This window comes from Spinacia oleracea, chromosome 4 (genome assembly GCF_020520425.1).
Source record: "Spinacia oleracea cultivar Varoflay chromosome 4, BTI_SOV_V1, whole genome shotgun sequence".
Classification (NCBI taxonomy): Eukaryota; Viridiplantae; Streptophyta; class Magnoliopsida; order Caryophyllales; family Amaranthaceae; genus Spinacia; species Spinacia oleracea.
Window position 1 is genome coordinate 26,910,180 of NC_079490.1, and position 12,454 is coordinate 26,922,633.

The window sequence follows — 12,454 nt, forward strand, 5'->3', positions numbered from 1 at the left end:
TCTCCCAATTTCCCATACAAATCTGTTTTCGTGAAAGCTATGTTTAAGCACATATGCTCACAAGTTTTAAGCATACGGCGATATAGGTAAATAGATAGCTCTGCTCATACCATGCTCATAATATAACAAGTTGTATATCGTAAACTGGCCACTCATATATACGAGGTATTTCCTCCGTTTCTTTTTAAAATTTTAGTTGAAACATTTTAATATTGTCACTTTTTTACTATTGGCACTATTTAAATACTCAACTTGAACTATCATTCTTTTGTGATCTATATATAAGTAAAAAAAGATAATCCAGTTATGTAGGATCTAGGATCTTATCAGATTCATGTCATTGTATATTCTCAAGATACCAAAGTTTTTATAAATTTTATTTATTGACAATTGTAATAAAAAATAACGAATAGCCGCATAGGCTACTGTAAAAAATAATGAAGGACAAGTACAAGTGTACAACCCACTTTTTCAGTAGAGATGAACATAGGGCCAAGCCACGCTGAAATCAAGCCAATTTTGCGAGCCATTCAGGCCAAACAATATTGTCGGGCCGAACATTACAAGAAGATTGTTTTCAAATCACTTTTAACCCAACCAAATTTAAAAATGTTGCAACTATTTTGCTAGAAATGGCTCAAAAAACACGAAGTGGTCAGAAATGCTGGTACAGACTTATGGTAACTTGTACTACTACGCAGTGTGTAAATGAACTTACGGGGAATCGAAGTTTAGAACATGAAGCATTGAAGCCTAAGCTAAATAGCAGCCATGTCTGCATATCCAATCCCTCTCCGGTTAGTCGGAAAGAGAACGAACAAGAAGCTCGACAAAGCTCCGACTCCAAGAGGCAAATTCAGAAGAAGTGCACTAACCCAATCTTCATTTGCTGAATTCCAAAGAAAACACTTCAACACATGTTGATCACTGAAGGCAAACACCAAGAACACAGCCAATGAAACAAAAGCATGAACAAAGTCTATAAACCTAATCCTGTGCTTGCTCAAGTCTTTTGCTTCTCTACCATTTTCCCTCTCCTCTTCTTCCCATTTCATCCCATTAAACACGTAGATACCCTTACGTGTGGCAATCCCGTAGTAGAGTTTACCGTCTGGACCCATAAAGCTGTCAGTGAAAGAAGAGAGGAAACAAATGAGAGCAAATACTACGATCAGAGATATGGTGAGGTATGTGTTGACAGGATGACATAAGCCATTCTGGGAGAAAGGAGGGATGAGGGCTTGGAATGCAAGGACTGTGCCTGTAGGCAGAAGGTTAGCAAGGTTAGCAGCACTGGATAAGGTTTTGTGGACCGAGCCTGTACCTTGTGGTGTGGATGGGCCGAGCAAGGGTCCGTTAAGGGGTAGCTTATTCATTGTTGATTGCTGTGACTCGGGTGTGTTTACCATCGCGGATTTAATAACTTTATGGAATGGATATGGTTTGATTTGAATGTAGTTATATAGCTGGTATAATTTGGTAATGGAAACGGGGTGGTTAAAATTTCGGTGGGGAGTTTTTCCTTGGCTTTTGGTGTATGGTGCATCAGTAACTAACTTGATGGAAAGCATACTAATCATGTGAGATGTTTCAAGAGATATAGCGTATTAGGCATCTTTATGATGTGTATGCCAAACTGTAACCAAAATGACATGTGATTCAGTATACGGTTTAAAATGATTGCAGTATTCACAAGAAATAGTGCATGTATGAAAGGTAACATTTTGGATTAAAATTTCTCAGAACTTACGCTACCAGTTTGTTCGGCTAGAATGTCGTATCCGTTATAGATATGTGCAGCAAATGTATCACAGAAATACATTAAATCCTGCTCCGTAGCATGTATAGATAGAAGAATGTAGTGTATAAAACAACATATAAGTTGATCGATGTTTCTTGAGATGAAACTATGAACGTAAGCATGAGTCAGGTGAAGCTAAGTTACAAAAGTAAATAAGCGGATGAAGATATATACCAATATCAAAACTGAAAAGATCTATGAACTTGATGTTAAGGGGTTCATGGATGCCTGGATCTCTTCCAACGTGCGATCCTTAGTCTCAGGTACAAGCATTGCAACAAACACGACAGTCAAACCACAAATCACGCAGAATAAGAAGAAAGTACCTGTTACGAAAAGAATCCATTGTTAATACTCAGTGATTGTTACAGCAAACAGAAGTTCAGGGCAGCTAGCAAGGAATTGAAATGGGTTTGTTACCAGGGGAACTCCAGCTCATCAAGAAGTTGAAAGCAAATGAAATAATCCATGAACCAAGCCAATTTACTACTGTGACAAGACTACCAGCTGAACCGTTGACGTTAATTGGAAAGATCTACAAAACAAATGCAACTTTCGTTTTTTAACATGACATGAAAGTTTGAAGATAAATACATTCTGTGAAGGAAGCATCGAATGCACAGGAATGCTACATCCTACCTCGGACATAATTACCCATGGTGCGCCACCCATGCCCAATGAGAAGAATGCAGTGAACATCTAGGTCAACAGCAAGAACAGAACATCATTAAGTTGAAAGAGTAGCATATAACAATAAATTTTGTAAAGGAAAACTGCATGATTATTAATCAAGGATTTAATAGAAAAATAACAGATCCTCCAGTAAACTTTTAATACAAACGGCTGAACCGGTTACTGACACCATCTTCTCATAGCTCCTACAGGGGGTGGTTGCATGGAGTTGAAATAGAAAAAAACACCTCTAAATTTTTTTGATTGGTTAAAATTGATTTAGTTTTACCAGCTATTTTAGGCTGATCCTTATACGGGTTATACCTTTTCCTTGGCAAGATCTTCGTTTGAGACTAAGGGGTGAAGCTTTATTTCATCTAGGTAAAAATCCACAACCGAGTATATATTCAGAAAAGGGGGAAGAAAAGTAAATATGCAGGGCTGGGGTAACTTGTGCCTACTCTTATAGTCTTATGCATCTTACCAGTACCCCAATGAGTGCCAAAATGGGAGCTTCAGTATTCCCCATATGAAGATCCTGCAAAATGAAGAGCATAATTTTCTTAGGCAAGGAATTTTACAGGAGAAGATGATTTTCGTAAACCCATGAAGATGAGTAGGAGGAGTTGGGGATGGGAGTTTGGAGTGAGCGAGAAGAGGACCTGGAGCAAGAATGACAATCCTGTCAAGAAGCAACCCAAACAAGTCCCAGCTGCCGAAATCTGAATTTGATAAGCAACTTCAGGCTTATCTATATACTTGCAATTCAGATGCCGTGCACAAATCTTAGAATCACTCACCATTAGAAGAGGTCGCCGTCCAGATTTATCCATTAAAAGGGTGCCCACAACTGTCATAGGAACCTGTCATCGGCAGTTACAAGGTCTTACAGACATGCACAGGCAGATTTGTGGGAACCATTAATAATAAATGAAAGCAGAGAACCTGAAGTGTGACCATTGCTATAGTCCCCACTCTTTCCGAAAAACCTGAGCATGCACAAAATTTATGAGAACAAAGGATCAATTGCAAGACTTTGTTACATTGTTAGAGACTTAGAGGTAATACCAAGAAGCACCATTTTCAATACCAGCAGATTGGAATATAGAACTTGCATAAAATACAATCCCATTAACACCTCCAAATTGTTGGAAGACCATCAGCCCAACTCCAACCTAAATAAGATTTAAAGCACTTCGTGAAAGAACAGTCACTCTAATAAAGGGACTGCAACTGACAATTTGAGATGCTCACTATCAGTGAACGGGTATATTCTTTCTGGAATAGGTCGAGAAACTTTGCTTCAGATAAGTGTTGAAGGGTTTCTGTATATTCCTGAAACATCAAACATGTAGGAGGCTTAACTCATTCTCCATCTTATGCAAATTTAAGGACTCAAAAACAAGAGCTGGATAAATCACCCTAATCTCCGTAGCCTCTGCTGAAGTATCAACATGTTGTCCCCTAAGATGCTTCAAAACATCTTCACACTCTCCCCATCTTGAATTCTTTGCCTGTACACAAAATTTTGGTGTTCCAGTTAATTTTCCTTAGTTGATTATTCACTCTTCAGGGCCCACGTATGTTTTATAGCAGAACTGAAAAAGATACTACAACATAAAATTAACTGATTCGTAAGATGAACCTTACTACACGCATAAAATTTCCAAACTGTAAATCAAATTATAATAATACATAATACAGGCTTTTGATCACAAAATCAGATCACATGCTAGAGAACATTAATATCTTACTTAGAATACTTACGAGCCATCGTGGGGACTCTGGGATAAAGAATACACCTAGAAACTGTAGAACACTTGGAACAATCCCTGAAAAGTAGTCAAGAAACTGTAATTCTGAAACCACATCTTCCCCTTCAGTCAAAGGTTTAGGAGAATAGGAGAAGAGTACCAATTAAGGCGAGAATGCGCCAATGAAGTATATTTCCAGCAAGCCACATTGTTGATACACCACAGCAAATCATCAACTGCCATGCAGGACATTTAAGTTCTGAATAATAATTTTGTTATTTAACCAGATTGCAGATTCAAGAGACAGAACCTGATGGGCTGCTGTAAATACTCCTCTAAGGTTTTTAGGGGTTATTTCGGCTACATAGACAGGTACCTGTTATGAATTTAGGAATGCAATTACAATGTTTCACATTAATAAGTAATAAACTGGGCTTAGTGCTCGTATAAGATGTTGTACTTACAACATAAGAAATGATCCCAATTCCAACACCGATTAGTAGCCTTGCGATATCAAGTAACCAAGCCACCTTCAGCAAACATGGGATTCACGGAATCACGGTGACATAAGATTGCAAGCACATTATTGTAGAGTGAAGGTTGAAACTTAAAAAAATACCAACTGTCCTGGAAGAAAGATAATTGTACTAGGTTTCTTGGGCATATGCCAATTACATTATCAGTTACTTTCTTTGGAGGGATGAAAAACAAATCTTGGATCAACAAAGTTTTCTCAGCGAAACTCGCTTAGAAATACAGAAGAGGAGTTTCATGTAAGTATGTAACTACCATAAAATAGGTTTTGGTCCTACTCATGAAAAATTCATACACATCCAATTTTTAAAATATACTTCTGTAGAGGGGATTAATTAAAATAATTGTGATCTTTATAGCCATACAAGAGATGGAAGCAATGTTCTGGTTACTGATTATCTTTATAGAACTTCACATATGCTGATGGAAGCACACAAGAATATGCAAGAAAGGTTGTACGACTTATACCAAGTTAAACCAGAGACAACCTACCAGTATCATCAGAATTCTACTCATGTTAAACCAGAGTTTTGCAATAGATGCAAAATCGCTAAACTTGTCAAGCGGCGTGAACAAATATTATGTTTGCTCTAATTGATGAGAACATCAGATTAGAAAGATGGGTACTTCAACATTTACAGTTGGAAAAGATAAGAAGTCAAACCTTCGCAAATACAATTGCAAGATTTCCTGCAAGGCAAAGAAGTTCCGAGAATGCCATAGCCTGCAAAAAAAAGATCACTAGAAGATAACAACTTAGCAAATGACATGACAGTAGCAATTTTCAAAGACCAGTTAGGAAAAGTGAAGCAACTTACACCCCTTCTCCCAAAACGATCTGATAGCATGCCACTTACCATCGCACCTATCATTGCTCCAATTGTCAATATCGATCCAAAGACTGAATACTGTATGGCCAGGTAACGCAAGTGGTGTAAGTTTTTAGAGAAAAAGAAAATGTATCAGTTTACTGTGTATAAGATCAAGATCCTGCAATGGTACAATGATACCAAATGATTCACATAATTTTTCCCCAAAACATGCTGTATATTTTGGTAACTCAACACAAGTCGTAATTCACGAGGACGTGATTTCTATCATGCATTCTTATTTTCAATCTTAATTCGCATTCCAGCGTAGAGGCCGTAGACTGTCTAGTTTATATTTACCTTTGTTACTCAAAATTGAGTATTGCCTTCATATTGGCATCAGATAATGGTACATGTAGAAGTGTCACACTTGACCTTTTAGTGAAAAATGTCCATAGTTAACATCCAAAACAAAGTGATAAGTGTCCATAGTTCCATGTCACTGTGCAAGGATTTGACACGAGTATTTGAGGTAAAATGAAGAGGAGTAAAAGCTCTTGCCCACAGAACTTTCTAATTCTTGAGGCATCCTTGCTGATTAAATTAGTACTTTGTACACTCTTTTTGGATGAGGAAACGAAGACAAAGAGAGGGAAGGGATAGGGACGGGAACAAGTTCCCTTGTTTGGATAAGGGGTCGGGGGGAGGTGTGATGAACCCACCCAAATCACCTAACCTTCCCCTTGATCCTATAGTAGTAGCAGGCCAGGCTGACAGAAGCAGAAAGGATAGCAGAAGCAACAAGTAGTGTTGGTGAAGAGAGGTGTGGTACCTAGCTAGAAGACAAATAGTAATTAAGAGAAGAGTACGGTCAGAAAAACTCTAGGCTATATGTAAAGGGAAGACAAACAAAAAAAGTGTGTGAATTGTGTAGTGTATTCTTGAGAGTTGTGACCTAAAGTCACTTGTTTTGGAAAGTGGTAGCCTAAAGCTACTAGTTTGATTTCCTTGAGCACTTGCTTAGAATTTTCCAGTAATCAAGACTTCCACTTTCTCAGTAATCTTATGAGTTTATCTTAAATCTATTGAGTGAATTTGTTAGTTCTTTGCAGGAGGAAGGGGAGGGATCCAATTTTCCCTCCCTCTTTACTTCCTTAATAACCATCATCCTTACAAAATTGGAGAGATTTGGAGGAAAAATGGAGCTCTGCCTTCTCCCTTCCTCTGCGTTCCCTTCCCTCCCCGTCTATCTTACCATCCAAACAAAGTGTTAGACACAATTATATCTTTGAGGCCCTTACAAATCACAGCCCACCGATTTGGAGCAAAGATGACGCTAAGGATGAATTTATGAGTCACAAACATCGCTATACAGGAAACTCAAGGCAAACTATAATCACAGTTTCTGTACCAGGTATATGTTTTTCATGATGGAATGATAAAGAACAATGCAGTCAATCTAAGATGTAATGCGTACAACTATAACTAGACTAAATTTTCCAGCATTTATGTCTGTCCGAATTGAATGACAAACTTAATTAGGCTTTTCATAAGCATCACTTTACCAGAAATGAGCATATCAAGTAGAAAACTTAGGACATACTAACTACTAAGTAATAGACCTTGTTGATGACATTGCACGACATATCGCAACAACATAATAGGGTAAATGAAAGTGTATTCGACTTGCATTATGCTACAATAGAAAGAAGATATTACACACCTGTGCCAAAGTTAGGTCTAGGTCAGAGATCATTCCAGATTCAGCAGGTGATGAAAAACCAACCTGCAACAAATCATGTCTCCTTCAGTAGCAACTACCAAGTACTATGTCCCAAAAAGTACAAGAGTGCAAAACCAAGTCATTTCCCTTCTCAAACATTTAATTCAACTTTATGATTTCCCTCTGAATTATTGTCCCCTTTCACATCAATTTCCCTCTACAGTCCTGGAGTGGACTATTTTGCGGTACTCAAAACCTAGGATCGAATACCGCTTACATTATGACAAGTTTATATTCAGAAAAATCAGTGTTTTATTAGATAACCGAAGTTATCATCTTGCAGCAGATGTTTAGTAAAATTTCAACAACAATCAACAACCCCAGAATGAAACACCAAATAATGCCAAAAAAAAAATTTGGGCAAAAGAAGAACGATTGGGTTAATAATCAACTTACAGAAGAACCAAAAACAAAGGACCCAGAAATTGCAACCAAAGTGCTGAGTATAACAGCTGCAGTTGCTGCTGCTGGTGAGCCATTTTCTCTCTCCTCAACTAGCAGAGGGCTACTACTGCTGCTGCTAACTGATGTTGTTTGCTGATATTCTTTCATGGTTTCTCTCTCCACTGCTCCGGTGTTTGCCGATTTTAACAGTAATGTAATACTATCCGAATGAACCAAGAGGGCATTACAAATTACAAAATTAATATCGAGTACTAATATTATGAATCAGTTTAAAATTACTTGGGAACTGGAATTAAAATTGAACAAATAAATGCCGGGCAAAGTTCCGACGACGCAAATCAAACCCGGCCAAAAACAAATACAGTTCGGATTTTATGGGTAAAATAATAAAATTAAAAAGTTCCGATGCCGGGAATCGAACCCGGGTCCCCTGGGTGAAAGCCAGATATCCTAACCGCTGGACGACATCGGATTTGTTAATACTAATACAGCGGTAAATTAATTAAATGCTAACTTGTGTCAGAATTGAAAAGTTCAATGGCCGGGAGCCTATTCATGTTTTATCTACCGTAATTGTTACCCCTCCTTGTCAAAATAGTCGTTACATTATTATGGGCACACGGTATAATGCGATAAGTAGTAGTGTGATTATCAAATATTATTTTATTAAAAAGTAGATGTGATCAGGGGCGGAGCCAAGGGGGGCTAGGGTAGGACATGACCCCCCTATGGCTAGAATAAGTAATAAATTCTGCTATTATTAACACAAGCTAGCAGTAGCAGAGATGGTAATCCTTAACTCATAACAAAATATGTCAGCATATCACAGGTTTGAAACCTAGCAAATGCAATTTTAGTTTGCCTATTCTTTTCTTTTTGTTTCTACTTTCAATTATTGTTTGTTATGTTTTTTTTTTTCCAATTCTTTGCTTTGACAACTTCATTTTAATGGCCAACTTTAACAAAGTATTTTAAATGTCAAAAAAGATTAAGGAGTATATTTTGAAACCACGCTATTTTTTTAATTCTCGAAGGGATATGAATAAATTTTGTATATCATACACCGCACTATATTTGCCCCCCCCCAATTAAAATTTTCTGGCTCCGCCCCTGGATGTGATGGAAGTTAGTGGGGTATTTTAATATTAGAGGAAAGAGAATTTATGATATTTTTATATTGAAGGATAGGAGAGTTGAAATTAAAATATTTGTGTAGTGAGGCAAAGTGAGAAAGGGACTCTATTAAAATATTTTCTAAAATGGGTTGGAAAAAAAGTGTAACGAATAATCTGAGACGGATAAAAAAGGAAAGTGTAACGAGTATTCTGGGACGAATGGAGTATTTTTTATAATTTTTTTGGTTTATAAGCAGAAAAATCCTCTTTTGAAGAGGGTTCAACGAAAGACCTTCCGAACTTTGTTCGCGAAGGAACCGGATGTCTGAGCGGTTGAAAGAGTCGATCTTGAAAACCGAAGTATTAATAGGAATACCGGGGGTTCGTACCATGATACTTTCTGTTTTGTCGAGCCCGACTTTGGTCTGTTGGGTCTTGGGTTTGTTTTAACTTTTCTCCGTTTCCAAATAGTTGCATCATTTTTTACTTTTTCCACTATTCATTCAACTTTAACCATAATTTTCTACTCATAAATAAAAACAACGGAAATTTCATGAAATGCCCTCGAATTTTGCCATAATTCACCAAACGCCCATCAAGTTTCAATAATTCATAAAATACCCCTCACCATTCGTACAAATACCCAACATACCCTTACTAATAACGGGTCGTTAGTCCGCCGTTAGTCAATTCACCCAAATGCCCCTATTCTGAAACTTATTTCACCAAATGCCCCAAATTTAAATATAGCTATTCTGATGTTCCGATAGCTAGTTTTTGTGTTTGAAAAGTGGTTCTTGGTCATGGTTGGCTATAAAAACCCCTTTGCTTAATGGTTCTTGTATTTTTGATGTTATTTTACTTTACTTTGCTAATTTCATAAGATTTGTGTCATGAGTTTTCTTTCAAAATCATCTTCCACACCCAATGAGTCCACATATATTAGGGTACCTAACAAATTTTGTTATTGTGGTAGGAATGGAGGTTGAAGTGGAGAATTGTTCCACAAGCTCTTCTGGATAGTTGCTAATGCTTTTTGGGGAGTTTTTTGCACATCTGTTTTGATCTTGCACATATTCATTGAGTAGAAAACAACATTAAATGTAGTTGGTGCAAAGATGTTTTGTAAGTGAAGCTAAAAACAGAAATGCTTCCCAGTTTGGTATTTTGTGCAGATTATGCAACATCAATTATGTATGAAATGTGAATTTGTTTCTCATTACTTCATGATTACAATACAGTAAAATTACAAACATCAATATCCTCATTTGTATTAAAACTTTGACTACTTTTTGTTGTTGTTTTAGCTTCTTCTTCATTTGCTTCAATTCTTCTTGCATCTTACTGTTTCGCCTGTTTTCAATACTTTCTCCTTCGTCTAAGCTTCCCCCGCAATATCCTTCGTGTTGTTGCCCCTTGTTTTCTTGCTCAACTACTCCCTTGCACCATCTCAGATTGTTTTAAGGATCACACTTGTAGTACAACCTTTGTGGATTGAGTGTTGTATCAGAGCTTCGAATGACAAATTTCCTACCACAATAACAAAATTTGGCAGGTACTCTAATATATGTGGACTCATTGGGTGTGGATGATGATTTTGAAAGAAAACTCATGAAAAAAAATCTTATGAAATTAGCAAAGCAAACAAAAATAACATCTAACTTACAAGAACCATTCAGCAAAGGGGCTTTTATAGTCAACCGTGACCAACGGCTACCTTTCAAACACAAAAACTAGTTGCTGAAACATCAAAATAGCTATATTTAAGTTTGGGGCATTTGTTGAAATAAGTTTCACAATAGGGGCATTTGGTGAAATAAGTTTCAGAATAGGGGCATTTGGGAGAATTGGAAACTTGGCTAACGGCAGACTAACGGTCCGTTATTAGTAAGGGTATGTTGGGTATTTAAACAAATTGTGAGGGGTATTTTATGAATTATTGAAACTTGATGGGCGTTTGGTGAATTATGGAAAAACTCGGGGGCATTTCATGAAATATCCGTAAAAACAAATATTATTATGTAAATGTTATTGCATTTATCTCATGAGTACTGTAGCATTTAAAAATAAAACAAATAGAAGGGTCATGCTTTGTATTTGAACCGAACAACCTCCACCAACAAGAGCATTCAGTTCAGTTCAGTTCAGTTCAGTTTAGTTCAGTTCGGCTCTAAAGAACAGGGCCTAAGAAAAGGAGAGAAAAAACCATTAATGGTTTGCAAGGTTTTTTGCAACACAATGCAAGCCATTAATGGTTTGAATCATGATACATGATGCAAACCATTAAAATCCATAATGCAATATATCATCATTTAAGAGGCTTCCGGTAACCAGGCATTCTTCTAAAACTATCAACCAACAATGCAATATAGCATCATTTAACACATTATCAAGCAATTAATGCAATATGATAAACCAAATTTAATCAATCAACAAAAGCAAGATCCCCTTTTAACCCTAACACACACAAAAAAACCCAGTTCATATCTTTTTCATTATTCATCAAAACCCTATTGAATGAACCAATCACAACTTTTCAAATGTATGGATCAAAAATCAATAACTAACAAAAGTTAGTAATTAGTAGTAAAAGAGGATACACTTTCTTGAAAGCCCCGCTTCCTAGGATTTCCTTATATGAAAAGTGGAACGGGCAGAGGCGTTCGTAGGCTTAATCACATAATGCTTAATCCCTGTCACAAACTTGAAGGAAATAATGCCCTTGGTCCAAGTATACATTTAATGCTAAGTCTAATAAATGCGGTTCAGTATTAATTAACAAGTTAATAATTCAGTGAGATCAAATGAACTGAATGCCTAGCTAGATGCCGCTTCAGTTCAAGTGGAATTAATAATATTAATCCACAACTTACTCTTGACTGAACCCGTAGTGTCACACAAATAGTACGTGAACGGATCAAGTATTTAAGTGAATATGTTATTCATTGAGTACTCCATTTATGAACATTCGGAAACGACGGATCTCGGTTCCAGTGGGAGCTGAAATCGTCAAAAGGTAAAATAAAGAACACTCAGGAAATGATGATATTGCCGGAAACGAAAATATGATTCATGACGGAAATATAAATATTATCCAATTCGTAGATGTTGCCGGAAACGGAAATATGGTTCGTATCGGAAAATATTATCGGAAATAGAAATATTGCCGGAATCAGAAATATTGCCGGAAATGGAAATTACCGGAATCGAAAGTATTGTCGGAAAAGGAAATTATTTCCGGAATCCGAAATATTAACAGAAACGTAAATATTTGTTCAAAACGGAAATGAATTCCGGAATCGGAAAACGAATCGGAAGCTCGACGAGCAACAAGCCGGCAAGCGAGCCGGCCCATCGCTCGACAAGCAAGCAAGGCAGCACCACGGGTCGCGCCCTGTGAACAAGGCAGCATCACCATGGGCCGCGCCAAGCTGCAAGCAAGGCATCAGCCATGGGCCGCGCCAAGCCTCGAGCAAGGCAGCAGCTCATGGGCTGCGCCCAGCAAGCAACGACTGCAGGCCTGCTGAGGCGAGGGCCACAACACACTGGGCCGAGGCAGCACCACACACCAACGTGGCCCG

General features: G+C 37.5%; 2 protein-coding genes and 1 non-coding gene across 6 annotated transcripts; all 3 read right to left on the bottom strand.

Moving 5' to 3' along the window:
* Nucleotides 1–455: 455 nt before the first annotated feature.
* On the bottom strand, nucleotides 456–1,678 carry LOC110789912 (protein DMP10). The gene has a single exon (XM_021994633.2). It carries the CDS (start codon nucleotides 1,578–1,580, stop codon nucleotides 759–761), a length of 822 nt encoding a protein of 273 aa, XP_021850325.2. The 5' UTR covers nucleotides 1,581–1,678; the 3' UTR covers nucleotides 456–758.
* On the bottom strand, nucleotides 456–8,104 carry LOC110789911 (sugar transporter ERD6-like 5). 4 transcript variants are annotated; one of them, XM_021994630.2, is made up of 19 exons: nucleotides 7,750–8,104; nucleotides 7,294–7,356; nucleotides 5,580–5,669; nucleotides 5,426–5,485; nucleotides 4,692–4,757; nucleotides 4,538–4,603; nucleotides 4,388–4,463; nucleotides 4,241–4,305; nucleotides 3,895–3,987; nucleotides 3,728–3,808; nucleotides 3,564–3,648; nucleotides 3,419–3,462; nucleotides 3,274–3,336; nucleotides 3,136–3,195; nucleotides 2,958–3,011; nucleotides 2,441–2,500; nucleotides 2,222–2,336; nucleotides 1,976–2,127; nucleotides 456–1,125 (listed from the first exon to the last, which is right to left on the bottom strand). In XM_021994630.2, the coding sequence occupies exons 1-18, from the start codon at nucleotides 7,903–7,905 to the stop codon at nucleotides 1,997–1,999; spliced, it is 1,428 nt and encodes a 475-aa protein (XP_021850322.1). In that variant the 5' UTR covers nucleotides 7,906–8,104; the 3' UTR covers nucleotides 456–1,125; nucleotides 1,976–1,996. The 4 variants fall into 4 exon arrangements, with proteins under 4 accessions (XP_021850322.1, XP_021850324.1, XP_056699814.1 ...); XM_021994632.2 differs by lacking the exon at nucleotides 456–1,125 and having other exon boundaries at nucleotides 1,818–2,127; nucleotides 5,619–5,669; XM_056843836.1 differs by lacking the exons at nucleotides 456–1,125; nucleotides 7,750–8,104 and having other exon boundaries at nucleotides 1,818–2,127; nucleotides 5,426–5,502; nucleotides 5,619–5,669.
* A 54-nt stretch (nucleotides 8,105–8,158) lies between these two features.
* TRNAE-UUC (transfer RNA glutamic acid (anticodon UUC)) lies at nucleotides 8,159–8,230 on the bottom strand. The gene has a single exon. It is a non-coding gene; the product is annotated as a tRNA-Glu (tRNA).
* Nucleotides 8,231–12,454: the final 4,224 nt, after the last annotated feature.